General features: G+C 45.1%; 2 protein-coding genes across 3 annotated transcripts in view; one reads left to right on the forward strand and one right to left on the reverse strand.

Annotated features, from left to right (window-relative positions):
• The window catches only part of NOS1 (nitric oxide synthase 1), a gene marked incomplete at its 3' end in the record, with an annotated part of 180,174 nt that extends 155,681 nt beyond the window's left edge, over positions 1-24,493 (forward strand). The window contains exons 1-12 of one of the 2 annotated variants that reach the window (XM_081966842.1): positions 1,660-1,950; positions 6,612-6,747; positions 7,877-7,971; positions 9,404-9,525; positions 10,263-10,409; positions 10,783-10,919; positions 12,411-12,547; positions 12,775-12,951; positions 13,936-14,068; positions 16,268-16,458; positions 18,051-18,208; positions 20,843-24,493. In XM_081966842.1, coding sequence (XP_081822968.1) covers positions 1,688-1,950; positions 6,612-6,747; positions 7,877-7,971; positions 9,404-9,525; positions 10,263-10,409; positions 10,783-10,919; positions 12,411-12,547; positions 12,775-12,951; positions 13,936-14,068; positions 16,268-16,458; positions 18,051-18,208; positions 20,843-21,018 — 1,872 coding nt within the window. In that variant the 5' untranslated portion in view covers positions 1,660-1,687. Of the gene's footprint in view, positions 1-1,659; positions 1,951-6,611; positions 6,748-7,876; positions 7,972-9,403; positions 9,526-10,262; positions 10,410-10,782; positions 10,920-12,410; positions 12,548-12,774; positions 12,952-13,935; positions 14,069-16,267; positions 16,459-18,050; positions 18,209-20,842 lie in introns of those variants that run through there. The other variant, XM_081966843.1, reaches the window with a different exon arrangement.
• RNFT2 (ring finger protein, transmembrane 2) overlaps positions 1-25,946 on the reverse strand; it is a 241,700-nt gene that overhangs the window by 75,445 nt on the left and 140,309 nt on the right.

Consider the following 25,946-nt stretch of genomic DNA (forward strand, 5'->3'; position numbering starts at 1 on the left):
GGCTTACTCTCTGGAAACAAATACTGTGGAGGGTAAGACACCCCTAACACCCTTCGGGATGTGTGTTCTGTTAAGATACAGCCTGTTGTGCCTTAAAATGGCTTCGACTGTACTGCCATAAAATAGCTTCTACTGTACAGCGTAGTGGGGTTGGCATGGTACCACCCTCACAATACTCCACAAAAGGTAAGGGGGAAAATCCAACGTTAGAAATTATATTCCGTCCAGAGTTATCAGGTAGTTATCAGTATAAATCAATGGTTCTCAATGTCAGTGTAGGAGATGACTGGACTGAACCTGAGGGTGGGGTCAAATGCATCATCAGAATAGTTGGAAGGGACCTTGGAGATCTTCTAGTCCACCCCCCTGCAAAAGCAGGAAACCCTACACCATTCCAATATTTGAGGGGCTGCCACAGAAAGGAGGGGGTCAAGCTATTTTCCAAATCACCTGAAGGCAGGAGAAGCAGCAATGGAAGGGAAACTAATGAAGGACAGAAATTAAGAAGAAATGTCCTGCCAGTGAGAACCATCAACCCATGGAACAGAAGTTGCCTTCAGAAGTCGTGGGAGCTTCATCACTGGAAGCTTTCAAGAAGAGACTGGGATGCCCTCTGTCAGAAATGGCGTAGGGTCTCCTGCTTGGCTGGGGGTTGGACTATATGACCTCCAAGGTCCCTTCCAACTCTGTTATTCTGAATCTATCTAAGAAGATCAAAGGTTTGGAGACTAAAACCTATGATGAACGGTTGTAGGAACTGGGCATGTCTGGTCTAGGGAAGAGGAGGATCAGGGGAGACATGAGAGAAGTCTTCCAATAATTGAGGGGCTGCCACAGAGAGGAGGGGGTCAAGTTATTTTCCAAAGCATCTGAAGGCCAGAGAAGGAAGAATGGATGGAAAGTGAACAAGGAGAGATTCAACCTAGAAATAAGGAGGAACTTTCTGACTGAGAACAATCAACCCATGGAACAGAAGTTGCCTTCGGAGGTTGTGGGAGCTTCATCACTGGAGGCTTTCAAGAAGAGACTACCATCTGTCAGAAATGGTGTAGGGTTTCCTGCTTGGGCGGTGGGGTTGGACTAGATGACCTCCAAGGTCCCTTCCAACTCTGTTATTCTGAATCTAAGAAGATCAAAGATCTGGAGGCTAAAACCTATGATGAATGGTTGTAGGAACTGGGCATGGCTAGTCTAGGGAAGAGAAGGACCAGGGGAGACAGGATAGCAGTCTTCCAATATTTGAGGGGCTGCCACAGAGAGGAGGGGGGCAAGCTGTTTTCCAAGGCACCCGAAGGCCAGACAAGGAAGAATGGATGGAAACTGACCCAGGAGAGATTCAACCTAGAAACAAGGAGGAATTTCCTGAAAAGCAAGAGCAATCAACCCATGGAACAGAAGTTGCTTTCAGAAGTTGTGGGAGCTTCATCCCTGGAGGCTTTCAAGGAAAGACTGGACTGCCATGTGCCTGAAATGGTGTAGGGTCTCCTGCTTGGGCGGGGGGGGGGGGTTGGACTAGATGACCTCCAAGGCCCCTTCCAACTCTACTGTGAAATCCATAGGAAAACCTCCCTGCCTCTTTCAAGACGTCCCCCGAGGAGGAGGGAGGGGGGAGAGAAACCCTCCCGCCGCGCATGCGCAGGCCTCTCCTCGGCCTCTTCAAGGACGCCGGCGGGCAGCGGCGCGCAAGATGGCGGCGGCCGAGCGGGAGGCCTGTGAGGAGGAGGAGGAGGCGGCGGCGGCGGCGGCGGCCAAAGAGGCCGAGGAGCAGCGGGCGGGCCCCGGATCGGCCCCGCTCGGCCTGACGGAGCTGCCGGGCGAGCTGCTGGAGCTCATCCTGTGCTGCGGCTCGCTGGGCGCCGCCGACCTGGGCCGCCTGTCGTGCGCCTGCCGCCACCTGAGGGACGCCTGCCAGCCCCGCGGGAAGGTCTGGCGGGAGCAGCTGAGGCGCAGGTGGGTGGCGGGCTGGGCGAGGGCCAGACCTTCCCGGGGAGAGAAGGCAGGGCGGGAAGACTGTCCGGGGTTTGCTTCACGGGTGTGGCAAGGTGCCTGGGCATGTGCAGAGTGCAGGGGTGCAGGAGGAGCTTCCAGGTGTTGTTGTTGTTTTACCCAGGGTGTCTGGGCATGTGCAGAGTGCAGGGGTACAGAGGACAGGGTACTCCCAACCAGGAGGAGCTTCCAGGTTTTGCAATAGAGTATCTGAGCATGTGCAGAGTGCAGGGATACAGGAGGAGTGTCCAGGTTTTTTCACAACAGGTGCATCAGGGTGTCTGGGCATGTGCAGAGTGCAGGGGTACAGAGGACAGGGTACCCCCAACCAGGAGGAGCTTCCAAGGGTTGCACTAGAGTGTCTGGGCATGTGCAGAGTGCAGGGATACAGGTGGAGCGTCCAGGTTTTTTTTTTTTACCCAGGGTGCCTGGGCGTGTGCAGAGTGCGGGTACAGAGGACAAGGTACTCCCAACCAGGAGGAGCTTTATGTACACTGAGAGCATCTGCACCAAAGACAAATTCCTTGTGCGTCCAATCACACTTGGCCAAGAACGAATTCTGTTGTACTCTATTCTAAAAAGTGACTTACGACCATTTTTTCACACTTACAACCTTCGCAGCACCCCCAGGGTCATGTGATCCCAATTCAGACGCTTGGCAACTGGCGTGTACTTAGGACAGTTGTAGCGCCCCGGGGATTGTGTGATCCCCATTTGTGACCTTCTGACAAGCGAAGTCAGTGAGGAAGCCGGATTCAACTTGCTTACCGCAGTGATTCACTTTAAAACGGTGGCCAGGAAGATCATTAAATGGGGCAAGACTCCACAAACCTCTCACTTAACCACAGAAATTGTGAGCTCCATTGTGGTCGTACGTCGAGGACCGCCCGTAGATGCCACTCACCTGCTCCAAGCCACTTTTAAAATATCTTTTGCATGCTTCATTTTTTTGAGTTCTTCGGAGATTAGAATGACTCCGTTCTATTGGCCTTTTTCGAGGCTTTAAAAACTTGGCTAGTTACTCCGGCCTGGAGCTCAGATGGTGTGATTTGGCTGCACCTAATTGATTAGTCATCGCGGCTGCTGTTTGTGGATGTTTTTACTGTTTTAATGTCTCTTTTTGATTGTTTTATAATTTTAGAAGTGTAAACTGCCCAGAGTCACTTGTTGAGTTGGGCGGCTATAGAAATGGAATGAATGAATAACAGAAAACAGAATGATGGAGTTGGAAGGGACCTTGGAGGTCTTCTAGTCCAGGCAGGAAACCCTATACCATTTCAGACAAATAGCTGTCCAGTCTCTTGAAAACCTCCAGTATAACTTCATATAACTCCATAACTTCCGGAGGCAAGATGTTCTCACTGTCAGGAAATTTCTCCTTCGCTCTAGGTTGCTTCTCTTCTTGGTTAGTTTCCACCCTTTGCTTCTTATGAAACAAACAAACATACATACATAGAGGTAAAAGTTCCCCTCTCACATGCATGCTAGTTGTTCCCGACTCTAGGGGGCGGTGCTCATCTCTGTTTCAAAGCCGAAGAGCCGCCAGCGTTGTCCAAAGACATTTCTGTGATCATGTGGCCGGCATGATTCAACGTCGAAGGCGCACGGAACGCTGTTACCTTCCCACCAAAGGTGGTCCCTATTTTTCTACTTGCATTTTTCACATGCTTTCGAACCGCTAGATTGCAGAAGCTGGGACAAGGAATGGGAGCTCACTCTGTTAAGCGGCACTAGGGATTCGAACTGCCAAACTGCTGACCTTTCTGATAGACAAGCTCAGTGTCTTAGCCACTGAGCCACCATGTCCCTACATATATACATACATACATGCTAGATTATCATTTACCTAGCTATTCTCTGTGACTTCAGAAGCTCTTTCTGCCCAGTTGCCAGTGACACGTATCCTAGTTAAAAATTCACAGTTAGAATGCTTTTATCCATCCCCTTTAATAGGCATCTGGTTGTCCTTGTTTATAAACTTTTTTTAAAAAAAATATTTTACTATCTGGAGTTGACAAAAGGCGGCGTTTGTGAGGAATGCTTCCAATAACTGACTTTGCCATTCCCAAAGCTTCTATTGTGTGTCTATGTGTGTGTTTTTTTTTCCTCTCCCCTGTATCTGCTTGCTTTCATCTCTGCCTTATGCAGTTCCTTTTCAGTGATAGATGAATTCAGTGGCCTGAAGGCCAGGGAGTGCCAAATGACACTCTGCCTGGAATACGGTGGCACAGCTCAACGGCTGCATTATTACTGCAACTGTTTATTTTAAGGCAGCAGGGGTAGAGAATAATTCCTCCAACCGAATTTGCAAGGGAGAAGGATGCTTAAAGCCCTCCGATGTAATTACTTCAAATGGAGCCTGGCCCAAAGGAACAGGTCAATAACTCTTCCGTCTGCCAGGAAGTCTCGCGTTCAAAGAAACGACTGCTTTTGGACGGCAGGCCCCTCTTCTCGCCAGGCCCACACGGTTGGATCTGAATCTTTGGATCGTCCAATTTGGCTGCTGGCAGGCTAAAAGCCGGTCTCTGAATCGCGGACGCTGCTTGGAAGCAAACTCAGAGTTTTAGCTTGCTGAACTCGCCTGATTTGCAGGTGCAGACGGGATATCTGCTTCCTTTGAGCTGTTCATTCGGAGTTTTACACGCCAACTGGCAGTTGGAAAAAGGAAAAGATTGGTTTGTTTTTTTAAAAAAAAAACTGGTCTTCCCTTGCCAAGACATGAACAAAGCCAGGCAGCCGGCAAACTTCCCTGGAAGAGAAAAAATTTACATATATCCCTTTCCAACACCCTTGTCATTATTGACTCTGCAAGTGTTCATGCAAATGCTTGCGAGTTGTCCTTCGCTCTCCAGCAGTGAAAGGAAAGAGAGAGATCCGCAAAAATCCTGAACTAAAAAAGCAAGACGCGAGGACATCATTGCAAGCTTCGGTAGAGATGGTGTGATGTGTTTTATTTGTGTGGTCTGTGGAGGTTCTCGCCCATCCATGCCATGGTTGTCCCAAAAGTGTTTGTTTGTTTTTTCCAAGAGGCAACTGGGTTTCCTTTGTGTTGTTGTTTTCCCTAGAAGACGTTTCGCTTCTCATCCAAGAAGCTTCCTCAGCTCTGACTGGGTTTATTTGGGGTGCATCCTTTTATTTATTAAAAATATTTGGATGGCCATCCAGATGGAATCATGGCTCTTCAACCCATGGACCTCAGTCATAAATAAAATAAGCAGAATTTGGTGCACTGGATGATCTTAATCCAAGGACCTCTTTTAAGAACATTCACAGAGTATGGCAAATAAATTTGATACTCGTTCAGTCACACACGGATATGGCCCTTTTCCCCCCTTTGACTTAGCCATTGCAGCGGTTTTCAGGCACCAGGGCACTTTTGAATGAACAGCTTCCCTAGTTGAGGGGAAAGGAAGAAGGTATCAGTGGCTGCACTCGAATAATATCATTAAGCTGTTTATTTTACGTAATTAGAAGGTTCTGTCATTGAGGAGGACATGGCGAGGCTGTTACTGGATTGGGATTCCCAAAATAACAGCTCTGCGGAGCTGAGTGGAAGACGATTGTTTCCATACTAAGCCATTTGTTCAGGCTCAGCAGCCAACTGAACAGTTTTCCCATCTTTCCTCCCCCCCCCCCCCCCTTCCTGCTCACCCAAAGTCAATGGACCCTCTACTGCAGTGTTTCTCAATCTTGGCAACTTTAAGATGGGTGGACTTCAACCCCCAGAATTCTAGGAATTGAAGTCCATGCATCTTAAAGTTTTCTGAGCTAGGCTTCCCCAAAAAGCACAAAGCAGATTCCTGGTCCCGACCAAAACCCTTTTATTAAATGAATATGAATTCCTCTCATTCACATTCAGCCAAGGCCCAGCAAACTGTCTTTCAAAGGTAATTATGACTACTGACCTTATCTATCTTGGAAAGCTGCCATGTAAATATTTCCCAAATGAGGTGCTGTGCAAGGAAAGGCTGGGCACAGGGTCTCTGAGGTTCACGGACAGATCTTCACACTCCTGAAACGAATGAGCGAACAAATTGTTTCCTGCAAAAGCCCCCTCCCCTTTCGCTCCTCTTTTATTTCCTATAGGAGGGGCCAATCACCTTCCACCTGTGACTTTACTCCCAAAGCTACCCTGATTTCCGAGTTGTTCTTTTCTTCTGGCAGCTCTGCGCATGCGCACACTGGGAACAGGCTCCAGCTGTTCCTCTGCCTCACTGCTGTAGGCACTTGTTCACTGCCAGCCTACCTCCGCCTTGTCTCTGCCTCTGACACAGAGCCCTCCTCAGAGCCCTCCCCAGACTCCAGGACTGGCCCATGTTCCTCCCCAACCTCCTCACTGTCCGAATCTGCTGCCAGCTCTGCTGGCGGGCCACTACCTAAAGCTCCTATGGTTAAGAAACACTGCTCTACCATTACTTTGGGTAGATGGGTAACTACTTAAACTTGTTTTTTTTAAAAAAAAAAAGTCTCCACAGCAAATCTAAAATAAATGGGTAAACTCCTCCTGTAATCTGCTAACAAAGGACAACTTTGCTTCTGTCTGCCCAAAAGGTTATCATTTTGTTTAGATGTTTAACTACCGTGTGGAGATGAATTTTTGTACCGTTTGTCTTCCTCTGACGCAGGTGGCCTTCTCTAATGAAATACTACAACCAGGCAGACTCTGTGAATTGGCTGGAGCAGTACAAAGAACGGCATAAAGCAGGATTGAAAGCCCAAACGGTCGTCGCCTCCTTTTCCAAAAGGTTCTTTTCAGAGCACGTAAGATTTTTCTGGTTGGATCTTGCCAATGAAACCAAATGTACTGTCGTTATCTGTTCGTACAGCCACCTGGCTGAGGAATTCTGCGAGTCTGTCAGAGTTTGCAGTAGAAATCACATCCCGAAAGCACACACAGATGACTGATTCAGCAGGATTCCTTAACTTCTTCATATACATAATAGCACATGAATAAATGTACAATACCAACAGCAGATTCGTCCAACGTGCTAAATAGGAGAGGTTGTTTCAGTTCAGAGCAGACTACTAGATTAGTTTCGTTTCAGAGCTGAGCACAGAGCTAAGCCACGCCCAGATCTTTTGCTTAAGTTTCTGTTTTCCAAAGAATCCCCATTGGCTGACCTGTTACCATGTCTCTGCCGGTTCATGAATATCTTAAAGTTGCAAGATTGAAAAACTAGTCTAAGCAGTGGCACTCTCCCTCTTCATCTTTCGAAGGTCGTTCCCACAGATCTTACACCTGGGGATAAAATGGAGATTGTTACTGGAGCTTCTGGATATCAAATCTGAGAATAATGTTGAGAATGCAAGTAGTCCTCAACTTATGGCCATTTGTTCAGCAGCCAAGGGCCTCCACCATCCCCCGAGGAACCCCATGCTCCACATAATGACCAAAACGGGGAGAGCCAGAATTGTGTGGACACCTTGCTCAATGACCACAACAACTTACAATCATAACTCTGGGTTCAATTGTGTTTGTAAGTTGAGGACTACCTGTAATTTATTTTTAAATAGACATATGCCTCATGAATCAAAGAAAAGGTGTTTTCATTCTCGGTTTGGAGCCCCCAAACATGGAAACTCTGCCCACCTACCCCTAATAATTTAAGCAGCTTTGCTTCAAATTCTCAAAAGGTTTCGTTGCGGCTTGGAGAAGTCAAATTTGCTAAAGTGGTTTCATTTCTTTATCTAGACATTTTATATTGCTGTCCACTAGCACATGGCAACTCAAGGCAGCTTATGAGGACATCTTGTTCAACAGGTGGTCCTTTTTCTTTTAATAACAACGAACCAATCAAACGGCGACGGATGAAATTGTGTCTGATTCTTCTTGAGGTTGTTATAGAAAGCTTCTTTAGCAGTGACTAATGGCCCTGTTTTTCCTATTTAGGTGCCCTGTGATGGCTTCACTGATATTGAGACTCTTGATTGCCCCAGCCATTTCTTTGAAGATGAGCTGATGTCCATTCTTAATACAGGAGGCAGGTGAGGCTGAGTCTAAAGCGCTAGGAAAGAATATTTGGCGGTTTCTTCAGGGTGCGTAGCATACACATCGACTTTACGTTTTATTTTTAAATTACACTTGTGCTCTACCTGTTCCCCAAGGAGCTCAAATCCCATCTTGCTAACAAACCTTTGAGGTAGATTCCGCTGAAAAAGCATGAGACACCTTACAAGAATTAAGGATTCCTCTGTATACCACTGAAAGCTCTCGTTCTCGTAACCTTTAACTGCGTGAAACGATGCATCACAGGGCAACCAATTTTGAACTGAGGTTCACGTCCAAAATGCTGGACTCTCGTTTGGCAAATTTTATAAAACATTTTATGACACACAAGCGGTCACAAAGCAGTTTATGGCATCATATAAAATGTCATAAAAGAATTCCCATGCTGATGTTTGATTGGGCTTAACCAGTTTAATAAGAGCTACCTAGGAGGCAGATACAGGAATATCTGAATATCTCCTTGAATTTTTAAGAATTGTCCCAGTATGTTAGAAGCTCTGCCATGGTTGAAGGCATTGAGGAATCTGAAAGGATAACCCAAGGGGCCACAAACTGGATGGGATCTAACCACTTTCAAGTTATATATCTATGCAGAAACTTTTCATATATATTTGTGAAAATATTTCTGATATATAGCTCCCAGGTCTGCAGGGTGGGATTGTTTTTAAACAACTATAATTACGTGGTGGAGCAATGGTTAGAATGCAGCACTGCAGGCTAACTCTGCCCACTGCCAGCAGTTTGATCATGACCTGCTTAAGGTTGACTCAGCCGTCCATCTTTCCGAGGTTGATAAAACAAGGACCCAGGTTGTTGAGGGCAACAACCTGGGTCCTCTGTAAACCACATAGAGAGAGCTGTAAAGCACCGTGAAATGGTATAAAAGTCTTATTGCTATTGCTACTTTCTGTAAGTTTCCTGACGTAAGTTGATATCATGATCCAAGGATGAAATTCCCTTTATAAACAAACAAACAAAAAATAATGCTAATATTTTAATTTTAAAAACCTGCTTTTCTCTCTGGGCTCCTGACTATCTTTCCTGTTTTATGTCTAAAATCACTTTTAAACATTTGTCCACAATTCCTCTTTACAATCGTAGCTTGTTTTCCACTCTTCCGGGTGTGATAGATAGATAGATGATAGATGATAGATAGATAGATAGATAGATAGATAGATAGATAGATAGATAGATAGATGATAGACAGACAGACAGACAGACAGACAGATAGATAGAAGGAAAGAAGATAGATAGATGATAGATAGATGATAGATAGATAGATAGATAGATAGATAGATAGATGATAGATAGATAGATAGATAGATAGATAGATGATAGATAGATAGATATAATTATCAAACCTCTATGCTTCCCATCTTGTTCACCACGGTGATTTCCTTCACTCTGCAGGAAAGGGCTGACCTGGAAGTACTATGCAAAGAAAATCCTTTACTTCCTGCGGCAACAGAACATTTTAAAGAAACTGAAGACTTATCTTGAGTACTCAGCCGATGAGCAATCCTTTTTAGAAGGTTGGTAATGTCCCGGAGAGTGGGATGCGGCTCAGTGGCTAAGACGCTGAGCTTGTCAATCAGAAAGGTCAGCAGTTTGGCGGTTCGAATCCCTAGCGCCATGTATGGGGTGAGCTCCCGTTACTTATCTTAGCTTCTGCAAACCTAGCAGTTCGAAAGCACGTAAAAAATGCAAGTAGAAAAATAGGGACCACCTTTGGTGGGAAGATAACAGCGTTCCGTGCGCCTTTGGCGTTTAGTCATCCCGGCCACATGACCACGGAGACGTCTTCGGACAGCGCTGGCTGTTTGGCTTTGAAACGGAGATGAGCATTGCCCTCTAGAGTCGGGAACGACTAGCACATGTGTGCGAGGGGAACCTTTACCTTCTCCTTTAATGTCCCAGAAAGCTTGCCGGGGACACAGTGTAACATTTGTAAGGCTGTAAGACACATTTTTAGGAAGCAAGGTAAAATTTGAAGAATTGTAACAAAATAAGACAGGAGGGTTGTTTAAAGGAATGGGAGATTAGTATAGAGTGACTCTGAAACTGAAGAGGAAAGAAATCCCAAAGAAGAGCAGTGAAAAGGACAAATCCTTCACTGAGAAATGTTGGGGACAATAGGCTGACTCTGTAAACCGCTTAGAGACGGTGATAAAACTGTGAAGCGGTATATAAGTCTTAAGCGCTATTGCTAAGTGCTGTTGCTATCTACCCTCCCAAACCCATGTCCTGGATCTCTCTGGTCTTTTCCTAGGGGCCGTGCTGGTTGACCAATACTGTAACCCTTTATCAGACATCTCCCTGAAGTGTATCCAAGTTCAGATCGATGACATTGCCGCTAAAGTGTGTAAATTTCTCAAATCCAAAAAACCCCGGCATCCCACTCTGGACCGAAAAGCAGGTATTTGCATTAAGCACAGTTCTCTTGCCTCAGCTTTTTCTGCGTAGCTTTGTGGAAAAATAGGAAAGGTTACTTACTCCAAAGAGAGAAGTAAACTATCAAACTAGCGATTTCCTTTGCTAGTTTAAATAAATAAACCAAACGAGACGATGTGGTGGAAACTCTCGTACCTTTATTTTATTTCTTTATTAAATTTTTATGCTGCCCTATTTCGCTTACAAAGTCCCTTTGGGGACTCGTCCTCCACTTACCAGCCCGTCTGGCCTTGCTGAGAAAACTGGGTAGAGGGGGTGACAACGCTAATGGAAGAAAGATGAATAAGAACATTTCCTTTCTCTTATTTTTGTTGCCTGGCTTCTTTTTTCTTTTTAAGGAGAGTCCTTGATCGTCTCTCAGGTGGAGCTTCAGAGGCAAGTTCTGGATGCCATGAACTGCGTCCTCTACGAGCAGTTGAAGTACCGAGGGAACGAGGTGGATTATTACAATTGTCAGAATTCGTACATCCATCAGGTAAGGTGTTCCCTTTGACCAGGCAAGGATGTGTTTCCAGCCCATATTCTGGTTTTCAATTCAATTCAGTGTATTGCAGACCCAGGCCAGAGACCAGAATAAATAAAAACACTCCGGAAATATACAATTAAAAATTCTAGTATTAGAATTAGAAGCTACCTTTCATGGCTAAGGCAGGACTAGAACTCCCAGCCTCCTGGTCAATGGCAAGACTAGAACTCACCGTCTCCTGGTGATTGGCCCAAAGTCACCCAGCCGGTTTTCATGCTTAAGGCAGGACTAGAACTCCCCATCTCCTTGTGATTGGCCCAAAGTCACCCAGCCGGTTTTCATGCTTCAGGCAAGACTACAACTCCCCATCTCCTGGTGATTGGCCCAAAGTCACCCAGCCGGTTTTCATGCTTAAGGCAAGACTAGAACTCCCCATCTCCTTGTGATTGGCCCAAAGTCACCCAGCCGGTTTTCATGCTTAAGGCAGGACTAGAACTCCCCATCTCCTTGTGATTGGCCCAAAGTCACCCAGCCGGTTTTCATGCTTCAGGCAAGACTACAACTCCCCATCTCCTGGTGATTGGCCCAAAGTCACCCAGCCGGTTTTCATGCTTCAGGCAAGACTACAACTCCCCATCTCCTGGTGATTGGCCCAAAGTCACCCAGCCGGTTTTCATGCTTAAGGCAAGACTAGAACTCCCCATCTCCTTGTGATTGGCCCAAAGTCACCCAGCCGGTTTTCATGCTTAAGGCAGGACTAGAACTCCCCATCTCCTTGTGATTGGCCCAAAGTCACCCAGCCGGTTTTCATGCTTCAGGCAAGACTACAACTCCCCATCTCCTGGTGATTGGCCCAAAGTCACCCAGCCGGTTTTCATGCTTAAGGCAAGACTAGAACTCCCCATCTCCTTGTGATTGGCCCAAAGTCACCCAGCCGGTTTTCATGCTTAAGGCAGGACTAGAACTCCCCATCTCCTTGTGATTGGCCCAAAGTCACCCAGCCAGTTTTCATGCTTAAGGCAAGACTAGAACTCCCCATCTCCTTGTGATTGGCCCAAAGTCACCCAGCCGGTTTTCATGCTTAAGGCAAGACTAGAACTCCCCATCTCCTTGTGATTGGCCCAAAGTCACCCAGACAGTTTTCATGCTTAAGGCAGGACTAGAACTCCCCATCTCCTGGTGATTGGCCCAAAGACACCCAGCCGGTTTTCATGCTTAAGGCAGGACTTGAACTCCCCTTCTCCTGGTAATTGACCCAAAGTCACCCAGCCGGTTTTCATGCTTAAGGCAAGACTACAACTCCCCATCTCCTGATGATTGGCCCAAAGTCACCAGCCATTTCGCTTCACGAGCTGAAGAAGCTTCTTGGATGAGAAGCTAAATGTCTTCAAAGAAAAAACCAGAAACTCCAGTTGCCTCTTGAAAAAAGCACCTTTGGGACAATCATGCCCTGGATGGTTGAGAATCTCCACATTTCTCATTTTTCTCTCTTTCCTTCAGGTTTTGAGTCGCAGGACCGGAATCCCAATCAGCTTGTCGGTGTTGTATTGGACGATTGCCAAGCAGTTGGGTGTCCAGCTCGAGGCGGTCAATTTCCCCAGTCACTTTCTGCTCAGATGGTGCCAGGGAAAACAAGGGTAAGCTTTATTTCTCCCCCCCCCCCCCCGGCCCTCCATCCGTTCCACTTCTGTGCAATTCTTCCCCAGTGAGCGAGAGGGAAGATTTACCGTATTTTTCGGACTATAAGACGCACCAGAGTATAAGATGCACCATGATTTTGAAGAGGTACATTTTTTAAAAAACACGTTTTTTCACAGCATGATCAGAAAGGAATTCCCCTTTGGTTTCGTTTTTCTTTTGCCAGGAGCACAAATATATTTGACTACACATACATCGATGCTTTTGGGAAGGGGCGGCAGCTGACGGTCAAAGAATGTGAATACTTGATTGGGCACCACGTGACGGAGGAGTTTTACGGCGTGGCAACAGCCAAAGAGGTTCTGCAGCGGATGGTGGGCAACTTGCTAAATATTGGAAAGCGGTAAGAATCTAGGAAAGATTGCATTAGCCTTAGCAGTTCTGTTGTGTTAGAGGAGGCCCAAGTCCCCGCTTGACCGTGGAGGACTAGATTCTCATTGACCGTGGAGGTCCAAGTCCTCATTAACCATGGAGGTCCAGATCCTCATTAATTATGGAGGTCCAACTCCCCACATAACCATGAAGGTCAAGGTCCCCATTGACCATGGAGGTCCAAGTCCTCATTGACCATGGAGGTCCAAGTCCTCATTGACCATGGGTGTCCAAGTCCTCATTGCCCATTGAGGTCCAAGCTCTCATTGACCTTGGAGGACTAGATTCTCATTGACCATGGAGGTCCAAGTCCTCATTAACTATGGAGGTCCAGATCCTCATTAATTACAGAAGTCCAACTCCCCACATAACCATGGAGGTCAAGGTCCCCATTGACCATGGAGGTCCAAGTCCTCATTGACCATGGAGGTCCAAGTCCTCATTGACCATGGAGGTCCAAGCTCTCATTGACCTTGGAGGACTAGATTTTCATTGACCACGGAGGTCCAAGTCCTCATTGACCACGGAGGTCCAAGTCCTCATTGACTATGGAGGGCAAAGTCCTCATTGCCAAGGGGTTCCAAGTTCTCAATGACCATGGAGGATTAGATTCCCATTGATCATGGAGGTCCAAGTCCTCATTAACCAAGGTCCAACTCCCCACATGACCATGGAGAAGTTGTGGTGCTCCCCTTTGATCTAACCATCGAAAGAAACTTCAAAACAAGAGAGGTTTCGTTTGACAGTGAAAGAAGAAAGGACTAGTTATATATCGCTCTTGACCAGCGGCATTGTATAAGCAACAATATTAACGTCGCATTTGATGCAAGGTCTGGGTTAGTGACTGGTCAGCTAACAGCGTAGTTAATTGACAGTGGGACATCACAGCTACGCGATGGTAAATGTATCTGCGAAAACATGGTTTTATTTGAACGTGTTGCTGTCTGTTTGCTAGGGAAAGCACTGACCAGTCATACCAGCTCCTGAGAGACTCTTTGGACTTGTATTTGGCCATGTATCCAGACAACGTCCAGCACCTAATGCTCCAAGCGAGACTCTATTTTCACCTGGGAATCTGGCCAGAAAAGGTACTTTGGATTCGTGCTACGTAGAGGAGGCATCCGATGCATGAAATGATCAAAGAGATGGATGGATGTTAGAGTGGTGCAATGGCCTGGATGGGTGGAAGCTACCAGCATGGCAGTGGGAGATTGGTGTGCTCAGGGGTGTTTAAGTCCCAGAGCTGTAAGATAGAGGGAGGAGCCCCCCTCTCCTCCCCCAAACAGAGAAGGCAGTGGCAGAACAGGTCTGGAGCGAGCCATCTATTCTTTTGGATCTCAGGCCTGCCACACTTTCTATTATTCTACTATGCATTTTTCTATTGTGGGAAAATGGGATTGTATGGAGTTAGATGCGATGTAGCCATAACAACATTCTTTCCAGAAAGCCAAGGTCATCCGTTGTCTCTGCACTTCTGCACCTGACCGAAACTGGATGGGTGGAACTGCCAGCGTGGCAGTGGAAGATTGGACCATGGGATGGACTTGTGGGTGTGGGGGGCAAGATCTTGAACTTTCAACCGGGTGGGGAAAACCGGGAAGCTTTCAGATTCGGGTTTCCCCAGATGCGCCAACGTGGCTCTCTTAATCAATTGGGACTTTGAGCAATCCTTTGCCTCGGACTCTGATTTCACTTTGGATGCTGTTTGGAACTCTGATATTAACCCAAATCTGAAAGCTTCCCGGCTTTCCCAACTTAGTTGAAAGTGTGTTAAACTCAACCAGTTTGTAATTTTGATATCCCCAGTACTTGCTTCTCTTCATTGGCTAAACTCCTACAAACCTTAAAACCATTGTTGGCAAGCACTGCTCTATAAAATTCTCATGTCTGTTTTTCTCTCTCATCGTCCTTTGCGGCTCGAAAGGACTTCTTCCTTTTTTTATCCCATTCAGGTTTTGAATGAGTCGTCTTCACCTTCTGGATATTATTCTCTGTATCGCTGCTGTTTGTTTGCTTGCTTTGATTTACTGCTGTTATTTTAGCCGTTTTGTTTTTTTCTGTAACTTATTTTTTTTAATCTCTTGTTGCCTTTTCTGTATAACTCAGCTTCATTTTTCTTGCAGGATGAGGATTTTTGTTTTAAATTAACAGTTGCCAGATTGTATCTATGTTGCTGAAAAAACAATTTAAAGGGAAAAAAATCAGCTCTGAACTTATTTAACTTATCATTTGAGGCTGAGCAATAACAGTATTTTGTGTGTTTTACTCTTTTGAACCGTCTTCAGAGGACAGTGTATCCAGCAAGGCAGTTTAAAAAAACAAAAAACAACTACGTAAATTCAGATAAACGTGGCTCACTTTTGTGACCTTTGGACTAAAGTAGCTGTTTTTAGACCTGTCTCTAAATCCGAAAACACAGTTTCTGTCTCCCATTCTAACTCTACCCTTTTGTAAATATTATATTAAGTGAAATGGGAAAGGGCGGGGGATCCAGAAATATTGGTTTAAGCTTCAATCCATTGTATTATAATTAACCTTTAAAAAAATGAATTTATAAAAACAGTGTTAAAAAGGAAATACACAGAATTTCAGGTACACAATCACAGCTAGTCCTTGACTTAGAACTGTTCAAACAGTGACAGAGGGCTGGACTAGAAGACCTCTAAGGTCCCTTCCAGCTCTATTCTATCCTATCCTTCTATCCTATCCTATTCTATCCTATCCTATTCTATCCTATCCTTCTATTCTATTCTATTCTATTCTATTCTATCCTTCTATCCTATTCTATCCTGTCCTTCTATCCTAGTCTATCCTATCCTTCTATTCTATCCTATCCTATCTTTCTATTCTATCCTATCCTTCTATTTTATCATATCTTATTCTATCCTATCCTATCTTTCTATTCTATCCTATCCTTCTATTTTATCATATCTTATTCTATCCTATCCTATCCTTCTATTCTATCCTATCCTATTCTTCTATTCTATCCTATTCTATTCTATCCTATCCTTCTATTCTATCCTATCCTTCTATTCTGTCCTATCCTTCTATCCTATCCTATGCTATCCTTCTATTTTATCCTATGCTGTCTTTCTATTCTATTCTATTCTTACAAGTTTAACGACCGGCATGATGTACTGGGCTCAATCATAGTCATAAATTGAGGATTATGGCACCCTATGCTACCTTCTGAAAAGGCTGAAATGAATATGCTAGATTGGATTTAGTAAATGTCGAGTTGTAGGAGGATTGATTGATTGATTGATAGCTGTTTCACTCTCTTAAAGGTTCTGGACATCTTGCAGCACATCCAGGCCTTGGACCCCTCCCAACAAGGAGCAGTGGGGTATCTAGTCCAGCACACCCTCGAGCACATCGAGCGTCGGAAAGACGAGGCGGGGCCTGATGTGAAGCTCCATTCCGACGAGAAACACAAAGACATCATCTTTTCCATCGGCCTGGTTATGAAGCACAAAAGGTGAGCCACCACCAGCTGCAAAAGTGGGAATCAACATCTGTAGAACGAAAAAAAACCCACCTCCAAACAGTGCAAGAGAGGCGTGTTTTTGTCAGCCTTGTAAGGTAGACCAGTTCAGGAAAACACATCACCAAGTGGGACTCTTGTTTTATTTTTTGTTAGAGTAATAAGTAGAAGAGATGAAACAAGAATAATGAATTCCTAAATAGATTATCTCATCTGTCTTTCTGTCAATCTATCTGCCTGCCTCCCTCTCTCTCTCTCTCTCTCTCTCTCTCTCTTTCTCCCTCTTTCATTCTCTTTCTCTCTCCTTTGTTTCTCTATTTCTCATTCTCTTCTCTTTCTTTCTGTTTCTTTCTCCCTCTCTTTCTCTCTCCTTTGATTCTCTATTTATCATTCTCCTTCCTTCTATCTTTCTCTCTCTCTTTCTCCTCCCCCTTTCTCTTTGTCTCTCTCTCCCTCTTTCATTCTTTCCCTTTTTCATTCTCCCTCTCTCATTCTCTCCCTCTTTCATTCTCTCTCTCATTCTCGTTCTCTCCCTCATTTCCCAACCAACGTTTCTTAGAAGACAAAACTTTTGAGATAATCGCTTGTCCCTGCTTCTTGGTCTCCCAGGCCCTCCCCCACCATCCAAGTTTATTTTTATCCTTCTCCCCCACCCTCAGCAACTGGGCAGACTTCCACGCAGCTCTGACCTGCAGCCTTTCCCATCTCTTGTTTGCTGAGAACACTTCTGAAATCTAGCTTGAGGCTAAAATCTTCTGAAAATAAAGGTGCAGCCCAGTGCCGATAATCTACTTTCCATTGTGATCACTTTTAAAAAACATACAGTTAAGTGAATCCGAGAACATGGTAGGAGCTGAGGGACATAGAGGTGAATCCCACACTTTTAAAGAGTAGAATATCTGAGGGAAAAGTTCTGGCTCAGAACAAGCTTTGCTTCCTGACTTTTGCCCCCTCTTGTAGCCAAACAAAACAAGCAAACCCTTAACTGCTCAGTGAAGCTGCCGACAAGTAACAGTTCTAGAAGGTGCATAATCAGTGAAGAAATAGGTAATACATGTGTTTGTAGGAGAGAATGTTTCCCACGGTTAGCAACAAGGGGGGAACATAAGTAGTTCTAAGTTGTAGTATATGGGTGAAATCTTCCGTAAGTCATGAATGAGACTGTGAATGTTGTAGATACAATACAATACAATACAATACAATACAATACAATACAATACAATACAATAATAGAGTTGGAAGGGACCTTGGAGGTCTTCTAGTCCAACCCCCTGCCTAGGCAGGAAACCTTATACCGTTTCAGACAAATGGCTATCCAACATCTTCTTAAAGACTTCCAGTGTTGGGGCATTCACAACTTCTGGAGGCAACTTCTGTTCCACTGATTAATTGTTCTCACTGCCAGGAAATTTCTCCTTAGTTCTAAGTTGCTTCTCTCCTTGATTAGTTTCCACCCATTGCTTCTTGTTCTACCTTCAGGTGCCTTGGAGAATAGCTTGACTCCCTCTTCTTTGGGGCAACCCCTGAGATATTGGAACCCTTCAACCCTTGATGGCGTTGTGTATCCTCTTTCTGCTTCCATTTAGATATGGCTACAACTGCGTGATCTACGGTTGGGACCCAGCGTGCATGATGGGACACGAATGGATCCGAAACATGAATGTCCACAGCCTGCCCCACGGCCCTCACCAGCCTTTCTACAATGTTTTAGTGGAAGATGGCTCATGCCGATACGCCGCCCAAGGTAGGAAAGCTCATTTATGGTTGCTTAGCCGCCATCTGGCGCGGTGGCTCAGTGGCTGAGACTCGGCAGCTAAGATCAGAAAGTTCGGCAGTTTGGCGGTTCAAATCCCCAGCGCCACATAAAACACTGAGCTCACGAGAGCACCAAGGACCCCTTGTATCATTTCAACAGCAGGAGTTTTTGGTGGTTCTTTCTTACGGCTAAAGGTAGAGGTATGTTCCATTCAGCCTCCGCTGCTTCTTGATAGAGCTGGGGAAAACTCCCAGTAACTCCCAACCAACCCGTGTCCACAGTGCTGGTTTAAATGGTAGTTCAACTCAAGATAACTTTCCTGCAGAACAGCGGTTGTGGGTGGGTTTTTTTTTTTTTTCCACATCTGAGAGACTGATCCTCCTCCCTCTTGCGCCCACCAGGATAAGAATAGCATCAGAAGGAAAACCAATCTGCACGTTTCCTGTTATTTTTCAGTTATTTTGATCTTTTATCATTATTTAGCTATCTTTAGGCTTAGGATAAAACCGTTCTCCCAGCAGAGGGCGTTCTGTACAATTGTAGATTTTTGATGACAAATGCCGTGTTTTTTGGAGTAGAAGACGCACCAAGATTTTGAAGAGGTAATTTTTTTTTAAAAAAAAAATATTTTTGCACTCTGCAGACCTCCCCAACCCTCCCCAACCCTCTGCACGCCTCATTTTTTTGTGAAAAATGGAGCATGCAGAGTTTGAGAGGCCTGCAAAACGCTCCTGGGGGTAGGAGGGGGAAAGCAAAAACGAGTAAAAAACGGCCCATTTTTCACGAAAATGCGCCCATTTTTTACCCCCCAAAAAGGGCATGCATAGCCTTTAGGAGGCTTGTAGAGTGCTCCTAGGGGCGGGGGGGGGGGCGGGCAAAAACAAGCAAAAAATGGCCCTCTGGAAGGCTCCTAAGGCTATGCACGTCCATTTTTGCGAAGGGGCAGGGTTTCGGGAGGCCAAAAATGCTGTATTCAGTGTATAAGATGCACCCAGATTTACACTCTCTTTTTGGGGGGGGGGAAAGGTGCGTCTTATACTCCAAAAAATATGGTAGTTTTTCCTCCTATCTCTCTTCCTTCCCTTCGTCATCCTCCTGCCCCAATAATGTAAACTTGGTCTACAACTCAACTTCGGTTATAGGGATATTTTAAAAAATCTCCACCTCCAGGGAAATTTCATCCAGGAATCTCATCAAAACACACATGAGCATAAAAGGCCTCCTCGCCAAAATTAAATAGGACAAGCACGGCATACAGGAACAGGACATGAGAGAAGTACGTGTGGCAGCCACTGAAATGTGTAACTTACGCAGTCTTTAAGGACACGTGCACGCAGCAATATTCTTTCCCCTCCTTCCCCTGAGCATTACCCTGTCCTAAAATTGCTCGTTCTTGGAAGGGGGGGGGGGTGGATGGAGAAAAAAAACCCCAGCAAAACCTTTCTGTAAGATGGGCATAACAAATGCAAAAACAAAACAAAAAAGTGTAATTTTTCCAGAAAAAGGAAATTTCAGCAGCCTTGGATTTTATTCAGCCTCTTTGTTTCAAATAACAACTGAAGTTGATGGAGAGCAGCGAGCATGGTTTTCCTGGAAAACCATGGGTGTCAAGTCCCAGCCAGCTTGGCAAAGTCAGGGGGAAAAAAGGAGGAATTGCATAGGTTTCAGGAAGGTGAATTTAATGGCAATGGCACATAGACTTATATACCGCTTCACGGTGCTTTTACAGCCCTCTCTAAGCGGTTTACAGAGTCAGCCTCTTGCCCCCCAATAATCTGGGTCCTCCTTTGACCCACCTCGGAAGGATGGAAGGCTGAGTCAACAAGGAAGAAGAAGGAAGGAAGGAAGGAAGGAAGGAAGGAAGGAAGGAAGGAAGGAAGGAAGGAAGGAAGGAAGGAAGGAAGGAAGGAAAGACGGACAATAGCACATAGACTTATATACCACTTCACAGTGCTTTACAGCCCTCTCTAAGTTGTTTGCAGAGTCAGCCTATTGCCCCCCAACAATCTGGGTCCTCCTTTGACCCACCTCGGAAGTATGGAAGGCTGAGTCAACAGGAAGGAAGGAAGGAAGGAAGGAAGGAAGGAAGGAAGGAAGGAAGGAAGGAAGGACAATAGCAATAGCACATAGACTTATATACCGCTTCACAGTGCTTTCCGGCCCTCTCTAAGCGGTTTACAGAGTCAGCCTCTTTCCCCCCAACAATCTGGGTCCTCCTTTGACCCACCTCGGAAGGACGGAAGGCTGAGTCGACCTTAAGCCTGGTGAGATTTGAACTGCTAAATTGCAGGCAGCCAGCAGAAGTAGCCTGCAGTACTGCCCTGTAACCACTGCGCCACCACAGCTAACGTATGGGTAGTCCTCGACTTACGACCACAATGCACCCCCGGATTTTTGCTGCTAAGCGAGACATTTGCGAAGTGCGTTTTGCTCCGTTTGATGGTCTTTGTCGCCACGATGGTTAAGCTGCAGAATCACTGCAGTTAACAACACGGTCGTTAAGCTAATCTGGCTTCCCCATTGACGTTAACCCCATTGAGTTAAGCTTTCTCTGCCTTGGCTGCTTCTCTCTTAAGCCCCTATCCATGAGTCTCAGGCGCTCACTTTTCTTTCCCTGTGCAGAGAATCTGGAACTCAATCCAGAACCTCACGAGATCCCTCACCCGGACATCGGTCGCTACTTTGAGGAGTTTGCCGACACGTACTACGTGGCCAACCCGGAGTTGGAGATCCGATACCCCGAGGATATGGAGCTCACGCGTTTAGCTGGCCAGAAAACAGAAGAGAGCAAAGAATGAGATTTCTTTTTTTTTCTTTCTCTCTCTCTCTCTCTCTCTTTTCTTCCACGTCCTTCCCCTTTGCGAGGACAGAAGAAACTTCGTACAGCGGCGGCGGGAATTTCATCACCAGGAAGCAGCTGCCATTCTGAGGAACTGCATTTTGCTAGCTAGTAGTGAAACTTCGTGTTGTGTAACCCCCTCGATTGCGTTGTGCCGACACTTGTCAAAACCCGCGTGGGTCGTGCAGAGTTTTAGAAACCACCTCTGAAAGTTCCTTCTCCTCTCTTCCTCCCCCCCCCCCCCTTTCAAAATGAAGAACTTCCGAGACTTAAAATAAGTTTCTCATTCGGGAAATTCTGCCAATGGAAGCCGTGGATGATTTCTAGGTAGGACTTTTCTGGAACTAACGCAACATCTGTCTTTGGTTCAGCTTTGACCAGCAAATGAGATGCCAAAACCTTAGGAATGACATTTGATTTTCCCTTACTCAAAAGATCCTCCTAGAAACATTGTCAGGAGCCTCTCTCCACTGCTTCAGGCCAACAACTCATTATTATTATTTTTAAATGCCCTGGGTTGTTGTCGTGTCGTTTTCCTGCAGAATATTCCGTCAGACAGACACCACCGCCCCCTTGGTGAGGAAGCAAGCATCCTTCTCTTTTCGTTCTGCTTATTTGCTTGCTACTCGCTCCATTTTAAAAAAAAAAGAGGACAAAATAGCGTGTTTCTCAAGCATAACCCGGAGGAAAAGAAAGCACCGAAGGACGCGGCGTTACGTGTCTAAAAATGTCCTTTTCTCAGGGTAAAGATCGGAGCCGGTTGGTTTTTGCGCGCCGTCCGGCAGAAAGAACTGATTTCGTCGGTTGTTGTAAATAATATATTTCGAGGCGGTTGGAAGATGTAATTTTCTGAGCTGGTGTGTCTGGGCAGAGTGCCGCTGACACTGGCTGGATTTGCACCTTTTAGGGACAGAGAGGAGGTAAGCTTTTAATTATCACGTTGTAAAAGGATAAAACGATACGCTTCTGTGATCTTTAAAGTCCTGAATGTCGCTGTTTTGTAGCAGTGAAATTGTTATTTTCACAGGATCACCCCTTCATTTGCATGCTGTGTTTTCATAACACTTCGGCAAGCGCATTTCCCTGTGAAATTTAAGTCTTCAACCTACAGGGAGTAACAGCTCAGAGGTTCGAGTTAGTTTATCGCTGGGACCGTCCCCCGGAACTTCAGAACTAGGACGTAGGCACCTTTTTTTTTGGGGGGGGGGGAGGTTCCAGCGTTAATTTTCAACAGTCAAAATTTTGATACAGGGAACGGGTCGTAAGTCAAGGACTACCTGTAGATCTTTGGATGGTGGCGGTGATAGCCGAATCCACTGGTGGATTGCATCAGACTGACATCATTATCTCTCGCCACGGCAGGCGCCCACGGGGATCACCTCCCTAGAGACGGGAGCCCGTGCTGACTCCCAGGCGCAGGGTCGTGTTTGAATCAGCCTGCGAGATCCCACGAAGATGACCGACGAAGACGCAGAAGGGGGGCGGGGCTGCGAAGACCACCCCCCCCTTCCTTCGCGGCTGCTTGAAAGCCAAACGGGGCGAACTAACCTATGCAGTTCACGCAACACCGCCTCCTCCCGTTAATTTGTGAGGGGTTTTAGCAATACACCCTCCATATTTTAGCAATACATGGTTTCCCCCCCCCCCCATCGATGGGGAGACAGTGCAGCTGAGAAACGAACCACAAAGCTGCCTCAGCCTGCACCCTTCAGCCTGCAGCTGGCTGTGGGTCCCTCTTATCCCTGATCGATAAGCTCGATCAGAAGTGTTTTCATTTCCCCCTCTGGATTGCTGTGCATGCCTGCCTCTTTCCTAAACTTCTGCTTTTTTCCCCACTAAAGCGCTTGGAATTTCTCCTTCATCTGAATGGTGCTATATAAATCCATCCATATCTGTTGTCTCTATCTGTCTCTCTATCTCTTTCTATAATCTATATCTCTACTATCTCTCTATATCATCTATCTATTTATATCATCTATCTCTCATCTATCTAGATCATCTATCTATCATATCTCTATCATCTCTATCATCTATCTTATCTATCATCTATATCTCTCTTCTATCTCTCATGTATCATATCTATCTTCTATCTCTATCATCTATATCATCTACTTATCTCTATCATCTATATCTCTCTTCTATCTATCTCTATCATCTATCATATCTCTATCTTCTATCCCTATATTTATCATCTATCAATCTTATCTATCATCTATATCTCTCTTCTATCTATCTCTATCCTCTATCTATCATCTATCTATATACAGTAGATAGATTAGATAGATAGATGATAGAGATATAGATGATAATCTATATCATCTATCTGTAACATCTATCTCTCTATATCATCTATCTACCTACCCACGTCTATCTATCTATATCTATCATCTCTATATCATCTATCTATCTTCTATCTCTATTATCTATATCTATCATCTATCCGATCTCTCTATCATCTATATCTCTATCTTCTATCTATCTGTCATCTATATCTCTATCATCTATAGATAATAGATAGATAGATAGATAGATAGATAGATAGATAGATAGATAGATAGATGATAATCTATATCATCTAAATCTACCTATTTCTATCTATATGATCTTTATCATCTCTCTATATCATCTGTAGCTCTATCTTCTTTATATCTCTATATCTATCATCCATCTATCTAGATCATCTAGATCATCTATCTGTATCTATCTATCTACAGTATATCATCTACCTACCTACTTCTTTCTATCTATCTATCTATGTCATCTATCATCTATCTATCCCTCCCTCTGTTTACCTTCAAGCATTTTGAAGATATCAAAAAAAAAGCAGACTTTGTACAGCCCATCAATCCCGTATGCAGTTTTGAACGTAAAATGTACTATTTATTTTTTAGGAGAGTTACAAATGTAAGGGATATGTTTCTCTCCCTCCTTCCCAGCACTTAATGGTATTTCTGGAATAAAATGACACCCTTTTCAGCTTGTAACTGTGCCATATTCTTTCTAATATCAAGCCATTTCTTTTCTGGGGGGCGTTTTCTATATCGAAGTTAAGGCAGAAGTCAATGCGAAGTCCTCCTCCTAAAAACACTCGATAACCATAATTACCAATTTATGAAATTTGAATCCACGGTAATTGTCGAGAACATTTGAACTGACTGTCACTGACTCTCCAAAAAGACTTTTTTGAAACACTGTATAATGATATTTTTCTCAAGAAGAGAAAAAAAGGGTTTTGGGGTCCAAACCAGTTTGGAATTAATTTCCTCTCTGTCCGCCTTCAACCAAATCCCAACTGTCCTGGAAAAGCTCTCGGCTTTTCTTTTAAAAAGACAGCGCATTGTGTACATTCCTAGAGATGTTTTATTTATTTTTTCTTGATCACTTCATATTCGCAATCTCTGTTTCCTGAAAATAAACTCTTTTAAGTCTCAAAACAGTTGACCCCTGGATTCCATAACAGCCGCTGTTTCCTTCCCACCAAAGGTGATCCCTCTTTTTCTACTTGCATTTTTACGTGCTTTTGAATTGCTCGGTTGGCAGAAGCTGGGACAAGTCACGGGAGCTCACTCCGTTACGTGGCGCTAGGGATTCGAACTGCCGACCTTTCTGATTGACAAGCTCAGCATCTGAGCCATCGCATCCTGCCATAAATATACAGTGTCTAAATTTGGTGTGCTGGGTTTATTGATTAAATCAAGCTGCTCTTATTTATTCTGGATCTCAGTTTCTGACTGGTCCCTGTCAGATGCTTCAGGGAACCACAGGTAAGGCTCTGGTATTTGTACCTAATTGTGGTCGTAAATCAAGGACCACCCGTAGCTGCAGCTGAACTCTGCCTGATCTCAACTGAAATTGTAAGGCAAAGTTTGCAAACCGAGGAACGTGTGATGTTTGGGACACAGAGAATCATCTCACTCTTGCACCCCAGCTGTTGAAACCATTTGTCTGTGTTGCAGAAGGTGAGTGGTTTAGGAGAAAAAAGGGGTGGGTGGTGGAAATCCATAATCCGCTTTGGAAATGACTAGTAAGGCCTTGTGCAGAAATGGCTGTCGTAGGTTGCTTTTTATAACAGAATAACAGAGTTGGGAGGGACCTTGGAGGTCTTCTAGTCCAACCCCTTGCTGAAGCATGCGACCTTATACCATTCCACACAAGGAATGTTCTTAAAAGTCTCCAGTGTTGGGAGCACCCTCGACTTCTGGAGGCAACTTCTGTTCCACTGGTTAATTGTTCTCACTATCAGGAAATTTCTCCTTAGTTCTAGGTTGCTTCTCTCCTTGATTAGTCTCCATCCATTGTTTCTTGTCTTCCCTTCTGGTGTTTTGGAAAATAGGTTGACGAAGCCCACCCCCTCTTCTTTCTGGGAGTCCCCCAAACATTGGAAGCCCCCCTCACTGTTAGGAAGTTTCTCCTTAGTTCTACGTTTCTTTTCTCCTTGTTCAGTTTCCATCCATTCTTCCTTGTCTGGCCTTCAGGTGCTTTGAGAAAATAGCTTGACCCCTTCCTCTCTGTGGCAGCCCCTCAAATATTGGAAGGCTGCTATCATGTCATCCCTAGTCCTTCTTTTCACCTTACTAGACATCCCCAATTCCTGCAACCGTTCTTCGTATGTTTGAGCCTCCAGTCCCCTAATGCTCTTGGTTGCTCTTCTCTGCGCTTTTTCTCTCCAGCCGAGCCGTGAATCAAAGCCGCTCATTTCAATGTCATTAAAATTGCTTTGAAATTAACATTGACATTTCCTCGACACCCTTGATTGAGCCTTCGACAGGCAAAGCTTCAAGCTGATGCTTGTTGACAAGCTGAACGTGTGTCAGCAGCAAAATACGGCAGCCAAAACAAGAACCACCTCAGTTTCCAAACCGCGGGGAGTAACCGTTCCTGTACATT

This window comes from Natrix helvetica, assembly GCF_964273705.1.
Source record: "Natrix helvetica genome assembly, chromosome: 14".
Taxonomy (NCBI): domain Eukaryota; kingdom Metazoa; phylum Chordata; class Lepidosauria; order Squamata; family Natricidae; genus Natrix; species Natrix helvetica.